Below are 16,368 nucleotides of genomic sequence, written 5' to 3' on the forward strand. Positions count from 1 at the left end.
ATCCCAAGGATATGCTGTTAGATGTGTAGTAGGTACTCGAAAAGAGTTGGTAGTGCAGAAACGACCAAAAATGGGGAAAAACTAGAGGAATTAGAAGTCTAGTACGACTTTGGGGGTACTTAATGCGTTTATCAAAACTGACAAGTTGAGTCAGTAGTAGCACTTGATGACGAATGAAATAAAAGGCAAATATGTCTTGTATTTTTATTTAATACGAAAAATATGCTACATAATCTTTGCGTTTGAGACACCTAATTCACACACATAATAACAACATTTTGAATAAACAAATAACAAATATCGTACAATTTTTTTCGAATCAAAGAAAACCATAAAATAATCATCACTTGTTTCCCGTTTATTCAATTTTACTAATGATTCGTCAGTACAAAGTAGAATCTATATAATTCGTAGAAACTGTAGCAATGTGTAAAACATTGTCACAGTGGAAAATAATTGTCATGTTGGTGGAAATGTCCTATCTGGCCCCGCGAAATTTAATAAATCACTTCGTAAACTGTGGCCTTCTTATCACCAGAGCCCGTCACAATGTATTTATCGTCCGTTGAAATGTCACAACTCAATACACTTGACGATTCTTTCGACTGCAACAAAAATATAGTATGTCACACACAATATTAAAAGCATCAACAAAGCGAAAATCGTATTAATTCTTTAATTCTTGTAAATAATTTCAAAAAGACGCGTCTTACAATTTTTGTGCGTTTTTAGTGAAAAAACATAAAAAAATGTTGTGTTTCGGCCACTGAAACTGCAATCCGGAGGTAAATGGCTTGAATTTGTGGTATGTACCCGAAAAAATGAAGGATTTTCGCTTTATTATGTCCAAACTTCGAGCCTAACCACAAACTTTTCAAATTACCTGGAATATGCTGGCTCCATAGGGCGTCCGCCACGCATTAAGCAAATTGTCCTTGCCCGTCGACACAAACCACTTTCCGCACGTGGCAAACCTTAAACTAAGAACACAACTTTCGTGCAGATGCAATTGGTATTTGTCCGGTTTTAACGCGTGCAACACTTCAACGTGTGAGTTCTCCATTCCTACAGCCAACCACTCTCCCGTCGGACAATACCCTAACGAGAAAATCTGCGAACTGAAGTCGTGCTGTTGCAGTTGTTTGCCTTCACGTAAGTCCCAACTTCGCACTGTATTATCTAAACCGCCCGTCCATAATTTCGTACCATCGGACGAAATATCAATACACGAAGCACCATCCGTATGTCCTTGAAATTGACGCACTAAAGTCTGATTGTGAAGGTCCCAAACGGCGATATTTCCGTCCGAACAACAACTGAAACACACTTTCGAGTCGGGGCTGATAGCGAGGGCGTAGCACGCGGGGGCACTAGAGGTCAGTTCGGCTTTGATACGTGGTGTGGGGCTGGCGAGGTCCCAAATGGACAAGTTGCTGGCTTCGCCCCCGACGATGAGGGTGCGCCCGTCCGGGAGGAGCTTCACAGAGCGGATGTAGTTATCCCTTTGCTGAATCATTCATTTATTAAAAATTACAAATATTTTGAAATTCAACAGAAACAAATTAGCGCAGTCAGTAATATATTAGTATACAAGAGGTGTCCAAAAGTTGGAAAAGGTCAATTTTGCCGCCCCTTTAAGCCCATTTTTGAAATTTAATGTACTATAATTTACTTATAAAATATACTAATAATATTTGTAAGAATAAAGAGAAGAAATTGTGTCTTCTTACCAAGCAGTCCAGTTGAGACACCGGTGTCTTGGACCCTGGCTGACTGATGTCCCAGACTTTAACACAGCCTTTGCCCCCCGTATAGACATATTTGGTCGGATTCGAGATGGTCACAGCACACACAACTTCGCCATGATTCAATGTATTAATTTGTCGCGCATGTCGGGGAATCCCCGGTCCGATGAGCGCATCGGTCGGAAACGGCACCGGTTGTAATTGTCCTTCACCGTTCATATGAAACGAATAGGCCCTAAAAAATCATGTGTGAATCCCCTAAAAAAACACACACACACGATAACCACTTACGGTTTACCTCCTGGAATCGAACTTAAACCGTTCGTTGCAATTCCAGGAGTCCGTGCATGCGGATGTCCATCGTAACCCATTAAAGGTGGACGTCCGTACGATGGTGCTACGTTATTATAAGGACTAAGGTGTTCACGGGGGGCTGCCAAACTGTAAGGGGGATATTGTCCCAGTGCGACTTTGGGGCCGCTGGCTCCAGGTGTCGCACCTAGATTCGGTGTCGTAGAACGGGGTTTTGAGCCCGGAGTCAGGGGTTTTTCCTATAAGGAAAATTAGTTGTAGTATTCAAGGGGGTAATGCGTTTTGTCTTACATCTTTACTTTTGAGGGATGGGGTGCTGCGGGACGAGGAGGAGCCGCTACGACTTGGAGGCCGTTCCACTTTGATTTTATCGCCGTTTGTGCTGCCGTTTTCACGGATTTCGACACCGGAATTGCTAAGGGGGGCGTGATCACCGTTGGTGTGCGGGGAGGAGGCTTCCTAAATTTTTTTTTATTATTTTAGTTTATTATTAATTATTACTTACCTCGTTGGCGACGTCCACAACTAGGTCTTGGTCACTCTTCTCGCCGTCGCTCTCCTAAAAGCAATCAAATAAAATAATTATCGGATGTTAATTTGAAATATTTATGGTGATTACAATGAAATATTTACTTCACAAATAATAATCTACGAAATTATTAATTACCGCGGATAAAATTTATTTATGAAATACATTTCATTAATATACAAACGGTTCCATTAGATATATTAGCGATCGATTTTTATATGGTTCGTTGTAATTTATTTAATATGGAGCGACATTTGAAGCCCGATATTTCATAGCCGAGTGTCATGAATTATTGATTCAAACATAAATGTGATATTGCAGTAATGAGAACAAACTACAAGGAAATTATGAAATAAAATCGATTCGAAAACTACCTTTTCAAGGAAAATCTGAGTGAATTAAAATGCTTGAAATGAATAAAAAAATTCTAATTACTAAAAGACCGAAAGCAGTCCCCTTGCGTCTCACAGTTTAGACAATAGAACGCGACAAATTGTCGTGCATTCAATAATTATACACTGTGGATTTCACGCACTGTCGACTGCTCCTAAGCAACCTCTCCCCGTGCTAAAACTTCTCTTATAGATTTGATAAATTAAAAGTGTACACGTCACGCTCGACGGCACTCTTCTCTACCTGACTCACACAATTATCTTTTAAACATTCGTTTCGTAAAAAAAGAAAAAAACCCAACCACACTGTTTACTCATAAATCACAATCTGAATAAAATTTGATAGCTCACCCTTTCCCCGATCATCAATTATTTACCCTCCCCGATAAGATTTCGATCGCATAATTGGCGCGCTAAAAACGAATTATTTGCGTGTTTTCTGATCAAAATCCGAGGGAAAGAAATTAGAAACAAGAGAACAAATACCGGTGAGGTATTAAAAGCTCTCTTCTATAATTCCGTGGAAGCAATTTCATAAAATGTAATGCTTGCGCTGAAACCAACATCACAAGGGGGAAGAGGAGCACCTCGGGCGAGAATCGTCATTTATTTATAACCCCAAAGCTTTATCCGTATCAGTCGGTGATCCAGCACAAAACATGGCCGACACTTTGTCATCGACACGAGTCAAGACAAACACGCACCCCCGAATTAATTTTATCTAGACCCTATCTCTCAATAGACGAATTGAAATTTTCATTGTTTTTAATTTTTGCAAGATTGGCAACGGAGTCAATAACTAGTAACCGTCAAAAAAATGTTTAATCAGAATGTAAGAAAAACGCAAGCTTGGTAGTTACTTACATGGCCTAATTTATCTTCTTTCCGTCTCTTGACATCCTGTTCCACGTCTGGCGGCGATCTCGATCTGTATTTATCTCTGTCTCCGGGCGAAACAGAATTCTGAAACATCATTTCTGCACTTGTTCTTTTCCTGAAAGACTTGGTCAACTCACCAGTCTTTCTTCGGCATTAGCCGATCCAGGTTTGATGTCGACGGCTTCCCTGGAATGGAGATCTGCTGATTTTAGTAAAGGATGAGCGCCTCCGGTTACAGAAGCGTGTGGTCCTGTTGGTGCTCCTGGAACACCCGCTCCTAATCCCGCCCCAAATCCCAAAAGACCAGCAGCAGCGGCTGGTGCCATTCCTGGAAGGCCGGGATGAGGACCGATGGGTAAGCCTGGACCGTGAGGACCATGAGGGAGTTGTTGGGCGTGGATCTGTTGCTGATAATTTGTAAATGTTTACTTGAATTTTTTATTTGGATTTTTTTAACATGCCATGCACAAAAATACAATTTTTACTAAAAAGACGCTAATAGAAACTACTTACAAGCAATTGTTGAAGACCTTGTTGTTGTTGTTGCTGGAAACAACAACGGACAAAATTAAAACAATATAAACCAACACCACAAAAGTCAATAACCCAAAAAATAAATTAAAAGAAGTTACTCCAAGTAGGTACAGGTACTACTTATATTGTTTTAAGTGTTTTCTTTAAAAATCATCACAGATAATAACAATTAAAATAAGTCAAAGAAATGAAATCCCCCTGTGATGACATTGAAAGAATTTTATTGAACCAAGACAAAATCATGCAAATTGCAACTATACATTCCTAAAATAAAACATATAAGTAGTCTCATCATGTTTCATCAAGGGAATAAAATTGGAAAATGAAAATTTATGTTTTACCCCAATTATTGCATTAAGTTCAGTCATCGTGACTTGTTTGGCTCTTTCGACTGCCGTTGCCACTTGCTGTTGATGTTCTTGGGCCAGAAACGGCAGCACTTGGGCGATAATTGCGTTTAAGCGTTTTGCGATTTCAGTCTGAAAACAACAAATTGCGGTTGGTGAGAAGGAAAAATAAGCATCCACGAGAAATGAAATTTAATCAAACGAGGGAATAAGAAATGAGCTGAAACGCCACGCAGGGAAAAAATTCGTTAATTTTAGAGGAGGCACAATTTCTAAATCAAGCACTTACCTGTTTATGCATTTCTACGTTAAGGCCATAAGACATTTCGTAATACTGTAACAAAGAAAGATGTGGTATTAATGCAAAAGGGTTGAAATGAGTCGAGTCGGAGTTTAATTAACCAATTTAAGTTATCGCCTTTGTCATTTAAAAAAAGTCGCTCGGTTATAATTCAAGTTTACCGAGTAATATTGTTTTCATGTAATAACCTTATTTAAAGGGATAGTAAATCGTGTCACGTTCCTTTCCCCCAACGTTCACCGTACTTAACCGAGTTTCGCCCCTCTCTGCGGAATTATAACTCGACACAAATCTTATCAGATCCTCGCTTATCTTCTCCTAGGCTTCGTCCATTATACTTTCTCCTCATTCTTTATTTCTTCATTTGATGACGACGCCTGCTCACACGACCCTTACCTTATTTTTGCGAATTTTGGGGTTGTTTTTCAACGAAACAATCAGCGAAAATAAACGATTTCTCTTTGATATTGTTGCCAACGAGAAATTATTCTAGCTGGCACCTGCTCGACTCATTATAAATTTTATTAAGATTGAAGCGGTCAAAACTGCGACTTTATTACAGGCGATTAAACAACAATTTAAACATTTTCAGTCAAAGTCTTTAGTTAATTAGCGTCCACCAACAAAGAAGAAAAAGTAAAACTTATTTAATCGCGTCTTCAATTCCATTATCCCATTTGTTGAATGAGATTAAACGATAATTTAACCATTGCATGCACTGAACGATATTGATTCAAGTTTTAACTTTCTTGTTTACTCAAGAGTCGAAAAAAAAGCGCGCGCGACTTAATTAGAATTTCCTCGTCGAATTTTTATCCTCGATTATTATCTTTCTCATTATGTAAAACGAACGTCCAAATGATTGAACGCGTTCATGTGCTATCAATCACAATTTACATCGGTACCCGTGATTACTGGCAATCCACTGATTACATTACTGACAATAATATTACTTACACCAAACCGCAGCCATTGATTGCGGTCGTAAGTGCGTGTCCTGAAATATAATAATTTTTTTTTCAAATTCAATTTAATTCAAGTATTTTTTTCCACCGTTTCGTTTCATTTTCACGTTTGCACCCCCTCATCGTCTCACACAGCCACCCATCCACCCTGGCTATTTATCGGAGTTGCGCGAACAGAGAGAACCTAAATCCTTCCAACCAGCTACAATTTTTCCGGCGGACGAACACGCTTGGAATCGCATCCGAAAGGGCGCGGGGTGTCTGGGGGAGGGCGTGTATCGATTACCGAGCTCGACAAGGTGCTTGTCACGTCTGATACAAGTGAAATAGCTGTTTATGGTGGCTGCTCTGGCAGGCGCGGTCCGGATGTCAACCCTTAGAGGTTCCGGGTCGGGATCCAACACCCCCACCCCCACCCAACCCCCACCAAACCAAATAACTTACTTTATATGCAATATGTACGAATGAACAATGCCATAGTGTCACACTTTCTCGAAGAAATTTCGAAATTTTGCGCGCGCTTAAAACAAAATTCAAAAATTTAAGTATACAGGCACACCATGTTTAAAAATTCGAAAAACGTTGAATTTCAGTCTAACTGGGTAAAATTTCGGTTTGATTTTCACAAAATTTTGAGAGGCAATTCCTTTACTGGCTATAAATCGTATCAAAGAATGTTTGATTCGAGTAAATTTAGTGATTTTTTACTCTGAATTTAAGTCCAAACACGTGTTTACTTGCTTGACTATACTCACCATAACGTAGTGCCGTTGCATTTCAGTCTTTTCACTAGCCAGTTTTTCACACTCTAATTTGAGCCTGAAAAAAACATTGACATTAAAAAGCTGAATTTTTAGTTGTTAAATGAACAGAAGCCAAGATTATCATCGAGTCGGTCAACAAAGTACAAGAACTTTAAGAACGTAAGTAATCAATCTTTGAGGCGGTTCTGGCGACAGATCAAATGCTGGTCGAAAATAGCAAACTTGTGTGACAACATTGTGAAAATACGCTTTGTATTTTTTATTATTACAAAACTTACGTGTGATATTGGGCTTGAAGGAAGTTGAATTCTTCCTTAATCCGTTCCAGAGTGTCGGCAATGGTGAATTTGAGTTGACCACCTTGAGGTGGTGGTCCCTGTAACAAAGAAGAGAAAGAAATTTAATTTGATTTTATCGGTAAAAAGTTTCAAAGAATCTGTCAATTTCCAAGTTAAATAATGAAGTGAGCTATTGATTGGCTGTAAGAATACGATTTCCATTTCGGGAAAAAGCCGAAAGTTTTGGTCAGAGATTTCAAACGAGTCGTGAAATTGATTTCGCAAATTTTAGTTTAAAAAGATAACTTGTTTTGAGTTTAATTTTTCTCTCTGGGAAGTAGAGAAGAGTCTGTTTCCCGCCCACGCACCCTGCTGTTACCTAAATCGCTGTGAATAGCCGATAAATCCTGAGATGGTTCTGTGGAATGTTTAGTGTGACTAGAATTTAATTTTTTGATGATACGAACCGTTTTAAACATGTTTTAGTCTGTCGAGTAAAAAATCCAAAAAATTCGTACAAGGCACACAACGTTTTGTTTCATTTCGCGCGTCGTCAGTTGACCGTCAGCTGTCAACGGAGAGACACAGACTAAACTAACAGTCGCAGTAGTCGTTGTTTGAGGGTTGCTTGTAGAGAGGGGGATGGCACCCCTAACAAAACCACCACATAATCTGGCTATATCGTTCCGAGATTTTCACTGCATTATTCCGCTACTGAGGAGGGAACTCATTACACAGATTTGTTAAGAGGTTCATTGAATCGACGGCGGAGGGAAGCGACGTTATTAAACCACCACCACCACCAATCATATCAAACACTTTTCATTGCAATACTTTAATTACTGATTTAAAGATTATTTCATTACACTGACGCTATTAGCAACAGGTGCAAAACATTCAAGGGATGAAAAACATTTTACCTGCCAAAGAAAAAAAAGGACCACTTTCCTCCTCCCCACACTATAGCTAAGGTAGGCCGTGATTTCAACAGACAATAACAAAAGAAAAATTACCACAGTCAACTGTGACTTTTTTATTTTTATTTTACAGTTTTTTTTTATTTTAAAGTAGAGTGACATGACCTAATAAAGGTCACGTGATCATGGCCATTACCTAGCAACTAAGTTAGTTGTTACAGCAATTTGGGACACATACTAAAGCATTAATTGATAAATTTTTCTCTAAATGAAAGTTTGTTACTGTCGTAAAATCGTCTGTTCGACAGAGTGTGGTGGGGTGACAAACTTGTAAAAAACTGTTAAGAGAGTTTTGTTCGTCTGGAACAGCTTTTATTTGCGAAACACCTCGCAAAGTTTTTGAGCGAAATTTGCCGTTTTAATCCGATAATGGTTTGCGAGAGAAATGTGGAAGGTAATTACGATGTTTTGTCCGTTTATTTATCTAGTTTTGAAAGAGGGAGGAAATTTCTCTACCTATTTTGATTAAAAGAATTGAAAGAAAAAGTGTATTTTATCATCGTGTTAGTAAATTTTCATTTAAAATTTAACCTCGAATATGCTAATACAAATGAAGTTTGTTGGCGGCAAACCAAGAGCGAGATATTTGAAAACGGCCACGCTAATAGTCGGCGCTTTTCTTCCATTTTCTCGATTTAGACACTTGTCTTGCGGTATAAATTAATTACTTCTCGCGGAATTTTTTTTAATAAACATGTGTTCTAATTGGTATGATTTGGTCGTTTGATGGGCTTTCAGTCCCCCTGTTGTAATCCACTAGAACTAGGCGTTGCATCCGTTTGCCCTCATCGCAGACCTTGGTATTATCCAAATAGCACTTTTGTCACCTTACGACCCTCACTTCGTGTTTATAAAAGGGATACTTTTATTCCCATTTCTTTTCTTTTTCCCCTTCGCTCTCCGGGGGTTAGTTGCGAACACCGAAACTGAATCATTAATTAATTCCATCAAAAAAATGTGATTATAGTTTTGCGATTTTTGCTGTGTGCAAGTTTGAAGCACTTGCGTCTAAAGCAAATAGAAGAAGAGTTGGGGGGTTGGAAGCATTGTGTAAACGTGGTGAATGAGCTTGAAGAGCTCTGCGCAACCAATTATTGTACAGATACAGGATAAACAGCGTCAAAGAGTGTCCACGAGGGGTGAAAGGGGGTCGTTCTCTTCGCGCACGACATACGAATCAATAAAAACTGACACTTTTTTTTACCCCATACACGTCTATTCGCTCACGTACGTGTATACAGCCGGATATACTATATGGAATTTCGCGACGGAATTTGATTTTCACGTTTTTTTGGTAATTTGCATTTAGATACGTTAGAAATCGAACGCTTTGTTCATGATGAAAAAAAAAACAACATTTGAATATTTATAACTACACACACGTGGCACGCAATTAATGACACAATTCAATTTCAAAACTTAAACATTGAGAAGTTATGGGTGTTTTTCTACTGCTACCTATATACAGAGTGTCGAAAACAATGGTTGAGTAATTCGCTTTGAATGACATGGTGTTGGCGGAATATCGTTCTCACTTGTCATCAGATATCTAATTTGCGATCGATGTGTTCCGTTAGTGACGTCATATCCTCTTGAATGCGAGATGAATGCGCAATCTCCTCAAGTAGAGGTATTAATTTTCATACGCTTTCATGAATTCCCTGATTGCATTTCAGTCTGTTTGATTAAGGGAGAGATAGATACACATCAAAGTTATTTTTGAATCATCCATCGTCTGATGATGGCATAAGAACACATTAATCGATTGGTTATTTTTTTCATTTTATCGACTAGTGTTTCAGCTAGCTGAAAAATGGAGCAACACATCTATCTTATTTATACGTTTTTGAGCTAGACATATCAGGTCCCTCATATTTAACAATACCCGCATGCATATTGTGTATACAGAAGATAAATCTGAAATCCAATTTAAAACGTTATTGACGTCATGGACTGCAGGTTGGAAAAATGTTGATTTGCATCTCTTTGCTTTCATATATAAAAATCCACTGCATTGAGATTTATATCCAATTCGGTGTATGCATGCAAATGTGCGACGGACTCTGTTGTTTTGTCCAGACCGCCTGAATATTTAATAACAGGAAGAACTAAATCCTTACTCTATGAATAGACTATAGGGACGGTGGTATCTACAAGCCCACTGCCCACCACCATTTATGTGGTCGAAATTGATTTTTATTAGTTGCCTCGTATTTACTTATCTCGTTCTCTTCAAACACCAAGTTTATGCAAGTGAATTGGGGACGAGCCGGGAGGTCTGGCTGGAGTCTCGTTGTTTACACAACTTGCGCAATAAAAGTGGAAACAGAACAAACAGTAAAATCGTTTAGTGAGGGAGTTAAGTTGCAGCTCGAAAACCTCCACGTTAATTACTTACTTTGGTCAGAAAAATCACGTCATTAAATCGGAAATTCATGAATAAAGAAAGGGGTGCTGCTGATACAGGGACGACTCGTGTCCGCTTGCATCTGTCAAGTACTATATGAGGGCTAGGGGATGGCTCTGTCGGTCGGCAGCTGTGGTGCTAATCATCGAAATACATTCATACTCTTAACGGGGATAATGGGCGCTTTCAGGAGCAGTCAATTACATTATTTGAATTTGCAAAAACTGATGGCTCACCCTGTAGATAACTACATATTTGTAATGGAGCAATCGTAACAAATTAATTTTAAATTTCCATCACACACGAAACGAATTAACGTAAAAAGCTCACTAAACGAATTATCACAACTGTCATAAATTGAACAACAAATAAATTAGAAGGGTGTTGGAGCGTTTTTGTTTTAAATTGTAACGAACATAATAATTCAACAAGAATGTTGTCGGGTAGAACGAAACGTCCGTCGTCCTGATGCTTGGCAAGAGTTAAGTGAGTTGTAAATCACGGAAATAATGTTTGGTCGTTATGACCGAAAAATATGACAAATTCGAAGCAAAAATTACGCGAAATCTAAATCTTCAAGAGAGAAAATATCCATCAGTTTTTCCCACGCCGAAATCCATAATTCATTTGGATCGTGACTGGCATTCTTTATCGCGTCCGAACGAAGGCATCCAGTTCCTCAATTAGAAAGGAAAGACTCTAAAGGTGCAAGCGAGTTCAAAGCGAAAACTTTGTTTTATAACACAATTAGACGACGCGACACAAACAGAATAACACACATTTTTCGCATCAAATTATTTATTATAATAAGCACATCGTTAGAATTTTCGCCTACAAGATAACGTAGTTCAACTGACGCTGACACACACACACACAAGAAAAGTTCAATCTAGTTAACCCAAGTCGGTAGATAATAATTAATGAAACGAACGAAAAATTATTACAAACTTTATGGGAGTGCAATAATTGTATTTTTTTCGAATGTGACAGACAGGTAGAGATGAATAAGAAAGTCTTAACAATGTGCGGTAATTATCTGATACGTGAAGCGATGCCTAATTAGGTGGTATTGTGTCTTGAGAGATGATTGTCTCTCATTGAACCGGATGGTACGATGTGTTTTGATAAGAAAGAAACGCTGATATGTGCATAATCGTGGTGTGTGTGTGTGTAATTAGTAAACGAATGCAAAGTTTGCAAGGAACGAAGCGGCCGACTTTAATATAAGAGGAATGAACCGTGTCGTTAAATTCCGTAAGACAAAGACTGAAAGAGTTAATGGACAAAAGCAAGCTTAACAAAAATAAAACGGATGGAACGAAGAAAATGATATACGTTCGAATGTCTCCCGACTTGTGATTAATTATGATTAATCTTGGTTGCAATTTACACCATCACAACCATAATGAAGCGCGCTGAATGCGTCATAATTATCATAACAATTATTAAACGAAAAATTGCCCAAAAATCTAGTATTGATCGTCTATGAGATATGAAAGAATCCACTCGAGTTCCGTGTCATTAATCATCCGCGAGTTTGAAACAAAAGGAAGTAAAATCTATGCGTGTGAGTGAGGAGTAAAAAAAAAGACAACAGTCTCGAAATAGCCGCGTTTAATTTTGGAATCGGAAGTAGACTTTAGTGTAAACATGTACCATCAACGGTTATAACGGATTGATAGGCCGGTAAAGCATTAAAAGCCATAATAAAACGAACGATGGGCGTTAGAATCGTCCCAACACAAAGCGAATGCGGTCGTCGGCAGCAGCATTTATAGAAATATAATCAGATATGCGAAGATCAATCGATATTGTAACGTTATTCAAAAGAGGAAATATGCTCACCAACAACCATTTCGCGAAATATTCGTTTTGAATAACGCGTAAAAACTCAAAATTATTAGCACACATCAGGTGAATCAATTTTACGTAAATATCACTCCTATGCAAATTTTGAGAAGTTAAAAAAAATACACATCCTAGAGAATTTTAACTTGTTCCATTGTATCCAGCGCATTCTATGTATAAACGCCTAAAAACCATCCAACGTTACGCAAAATCCCCAACTTTTCGAAACACCAACTGACTTCCCAGAACATCTTACGTATAGTAAGTATAGAGTGCTTCCATAATATTTTTTTAATTAACTATAGCAAAAAACTTAAAATTTTGTTGGTCAGAGAAATTAAAACCATTATACATTAAACATTTCTTCTTTTTTTTACATAAAATATGAAATATGAAATATAAAATATAAACTCCATAAATTTTCTTAGTCAGGGTAATCGAAACCACATTCTTAACTTTTTTCAACACCAATCGACTTCGCAGAACATTATACACAGTATAGAGTGCTTCCAGCACAATATTTAATTAATTTTTCCTATATATTAGTAAAAAACGTTAAATTTGTTGGTCAGGGTAATTAAAAACGTTGGTTAAATCGTGTAGTTAGTCAAAGGTTAAAGGTTGAAAAAGTCATTGTTTCAACGGTCGGCTTCCTTGAAACGACAAGTCGCATTTTTGCGAGAATTGCGTAAATGCTAGTCAGCGTTTTCGACTGTTGGAAAAACTTCTAAACACGATATTCAAGGTAAAAAACACCGAAAGTAATTCTTTCGAGTTTTGATTGAGTCCATGATTATGATAGTGTTTGAAGGTGGGTGTGTGAGAACACGATTCACTTCACCTTTCCTCTTCGTCTAGTAGAACTAGTCATTTGTTCGCATCGGCGGCTCTTTTGTCTACACGTTCGCCATTTTATCCATCAATAAATGGCATTTTAATTATTATTATGGTAATAATTGGTGAACCAAACAATATTAAAACTATAAACGATTGTTTGAGCTTGGGCTTGTGTTAATTCGATTATGATTGAAATAATTTAGGACATGCTTTAGCCAGTTTTACTTTATCGATTTGGTGATTACTTGTGTACATGCCACTCTCTCATTTATTATAAACGAAATGAAAGATTAATCGCTATTTCAATCAAAAAAAATTCAAGGAACAAACAGGGGGTGGTTAGTACAGATGTTACCACCGACGGCGTTTCATCCCTTGATATGCATAAATATATACTTTAATAAAGCGGTTTTTGTATGTGTATATTCAGGACTATAACGCAAAACGACAGGCGGCTACGAAAATGAAACACAATTTTTGTCAGGTTTCGCAATTTATTCGCAAAGTTTTAATGAAAATTGGACACGGAAAATACTACATTTTTAGAGCCACCGTGTAACAGTGCTTGCGATAAAGTTAATCGCGCAATAAAAAGCATGATCATTACGTGTCGTATATTTTTATTTCTTGCTCATTAACTTAAAACATTTAATTATTCCATGTCTGAAAATGGAAAATGTATTTTTTTTAAATAATAATTAACATGAAACGTATAAGTCTGTTGCAAAAGAGATAGCGCACTCGGAATTACAAACAATTTGAAAAAATATTTTAAACAAACAGTTATCTACAATATGTGCGCAAAACATTCATAGATTCTGTTTCTTTGATAAAATTAATTAAAAACGCCAAAACAAAATTTCCGTCCCTTTCATTAATTGATAAACTAAGCACACGACTTGTTTGCTGTTGTAATTGCTTTATTGATGGTTTTAATTCATAAATAATTACAGTTAACATGAATTTCGTTGGCCTTGGATTTTTTGGAGCGACACGTAATTTGACGATTTATTATTAAGTAGCACATTCTAGTGTTTGACAAGCAACTAGTTTACAAAACACATCTCCTAAAAGAAACAATCAAGTTCTTGCTTTCACTACAATACAACAATGTTCACTATTAACACGACGTGAAAAACAGGTTTTTAGCCATATGTATAAGTACGCAAATCGTGTGGAATGCGATGTGAGTTTGTCAGTCATAATTTTTCAAGGGTCATTATGTAAGACTGGAACAATGATTTCATTTCGGCGAAATAAATGCCACAAAAAAAAACATTTTTTATTCATTGTATTCAAGTCGGATATTCTAGAATCTTGAAAATTTCCAAATGTAAATAAGTACTAACCTCGCACATACTACAAATTGTTTACATTTAGTGTTTGTGTGTGCAATATTGATTGTTAAGTACGCCGGCTTTCATGCTATGCCACACGAATGTGTTTGTGTTAATTGATGAATTTTATTGATGTAGACACATTAATACCTACTCGGGAGACGAAATAAATAAATAATAAATAAGTGGACTAGATTAGAGCTTTTTGACTCTACTTTTTTCAACCCAAAGTGCTAAATATGCAGTAATTATTGCAAAAAACTAATTTCATATTTATTGTACATTATTTAAGGTTGGATTTATTTATACCACTACTTATTCATACTCATAAGAAATACAGTGGAAACTCAAACGCACTGTAGCTTTAAAAAAGGTCAAAATTTTGTTTTATCTTCTCTTAGTTTTAGAGATTTCGAAATAATATTTGAAGAATTAAAAGAAAAAGCCTATATCTGTCCCCCAGTGTTTTTAAAATTGGAAAAGAGTTAAAAAACCCAAAACTTTTTAAGATTAAATTTGGACTGCTTCAAGTACCCATTACTTATATATTTTTTTTCAAATGAAATGTCCCAATTTTTATTTTACTAGATAGAGGAGATTTGTTTTCAATTTCAATCTGTGAAAATTTTCAAGTTATCGGTTTTTTGAATTGTAGAAAATTTTTTACTAACCACAGCTACATATTTTTGCATAGTTTGCCATAAAAACATTTCTAATTAAACAAACGACAAACTCTGCTCAAAATTGTGTCATTCGTCCTGTGAAAACAAAATAAATTAAATATTGGTTTAAAAACAAAGTAAAAAATTTTTTTGGAGAAAAAAGCACTTAATAGTATACCAACGGGAAAAATTTACTGTAAATCTATTGTTAATAGTTAATAATTTTGGCCTTTAGATTTACTTCATGTGAACTTTTGTTTTGTTACATTTTTGTAAGTTTCCAAACCTGCCAGTTGAAAATTAATGACAATTGCGGAGGTTAGGTCATCTGGCAATTAAAATTGTAGGTTATGTAAAAATAAATCGCGATCAAGGCCTTCCTTGTCGTCCATTTGGCGCTAAAACCTTGTCCAGGTAATTGTCAATTAATGCTTTCGGTTAGCGACTTAACGCGTCGGTAGTGGGGGAAGCCCCCAAACCTAAACCTAAACAACCACTTACCGCGGCCGATGGATGCCTTGCAGGGGTGGGGTACATGTTGGTCACGCTCTCACCTCTATCAGCTACTCATCACTTCTATCTATCACACTCTAAAAACTTCACTTAATCCCATGGCACACAACACACGCATTACTATTTTCTTTTCCTCAAATTCAGCGACAAGGAGGAGGAAAATTCGAAGCCATTGTTTAACAAGGGCGGAAAAGCAACACATACGACCATACCTCGAGTCCGGGCTCATCTGCCGCGACTGTTGAGCGGCGGGAGAGAAAGACCCACGTGGTTGTTTGTGGCATACGTCACACATAGAACAACCAATCACAACACGAGATGGTGTTAAAACCACGCCTTTAAAACAAGTGACAAGCGATCGTCAAGTCCACGTGGACTGCGATGTTGCCTCTGCTTAAATAAAAATTCACACAAACACAATCTCGCGCTCATCGTGTACTTTCCTATAATTGTAATTTGTAATAATAATGCAATCGCAATCACGATGAATTTAAATAAATCAAGTGGCATTGATTGACTTGACCTAAATTTGGATTAATAATTTCATTCGTAATAAAAAAATGAATAATAATTAATAAATAACTCATTCATAAAAAAGTTCAAATCAAGTTGTTTATAACCAAAGATGGTGCTTGTCATTCATCTTTCAAACAATTAGCACATCAAGCGCCACCCTTGATTCGCACTGTGAAGTGATCGACGTAGCGAAGCGTCAAACCACCCAATTGTAGTTTTCCTCAA

The 16,368-nt window shown here is 37.1% G+C and overlaps 1 protein-coding gene across 6 annotated transcripts; it reads right to left on the reverse strand.

Annotated features, from left to right (window-relative positions):
• Positions 1–192: 192 nt before the first annotated feature.
• Positions 193–15,887, reverse strand: gro (groucho). Of its 6 annotated transcripts, none has more exons than XM_008192174.3 (14): positions 15,616–15,887; positions 7,047–7,144; positions 6,760–6,823; positions 5,028–5,072; positions 4,733–4,870; positions 4,371–4,403; positions 3,995–4,258; positions 3,843–3,941; positions 2,563–2,616; positions 2,349–2,516; positions 2,037–2,296; positions 1,731–1,980; positions 884–1,507; positions 193–605 (listed from the first exon to the last, which is right to left on the reverse strand). In XM_008192174.3, exons 1-14 carry the CDS (start codon positions 15,649–15,651, stop codon positions 498–500), a joined length of 2,241 nt encoding a protein of 746 aa, XP_008190396.1. In that variant the 5' UTR covers positions 15,652–15,887; the 3' UTR covers positions 193–497. The 6 variants fall into 6 exon arrangements, with proteins under 6 accessions (XP_008190396.1, XP_008190395.1, XP_008190397.1 ...); XM_008192173.3 differs by having other exon boundaries at positions 3,995–4,264; XM_008192175.3 differs by lacking the exon at positions 15,616–15,887 and adding an exon at positions 7,514–7,650 and having other exon boundaries at positions 3,995–4,264.
• Between the last annotated feature and the right edge of the window lie 481 nt (positions 15,888–16,368).

Source organism: Tribolium castaneum, chromosome 4 (assembly GCF_031307605.1).
Source record: "Tribolium castaneum strain GA2 chromosome 4, icTriCast1.1, whole genome shotgun sequence".
Taxonomy (NCBI): Eukaryota; Metazoa; Arthropoda; class Insecta; order Coleoptera; family Tenebrionidae; genus Tribolium; species Tribolium castaneum.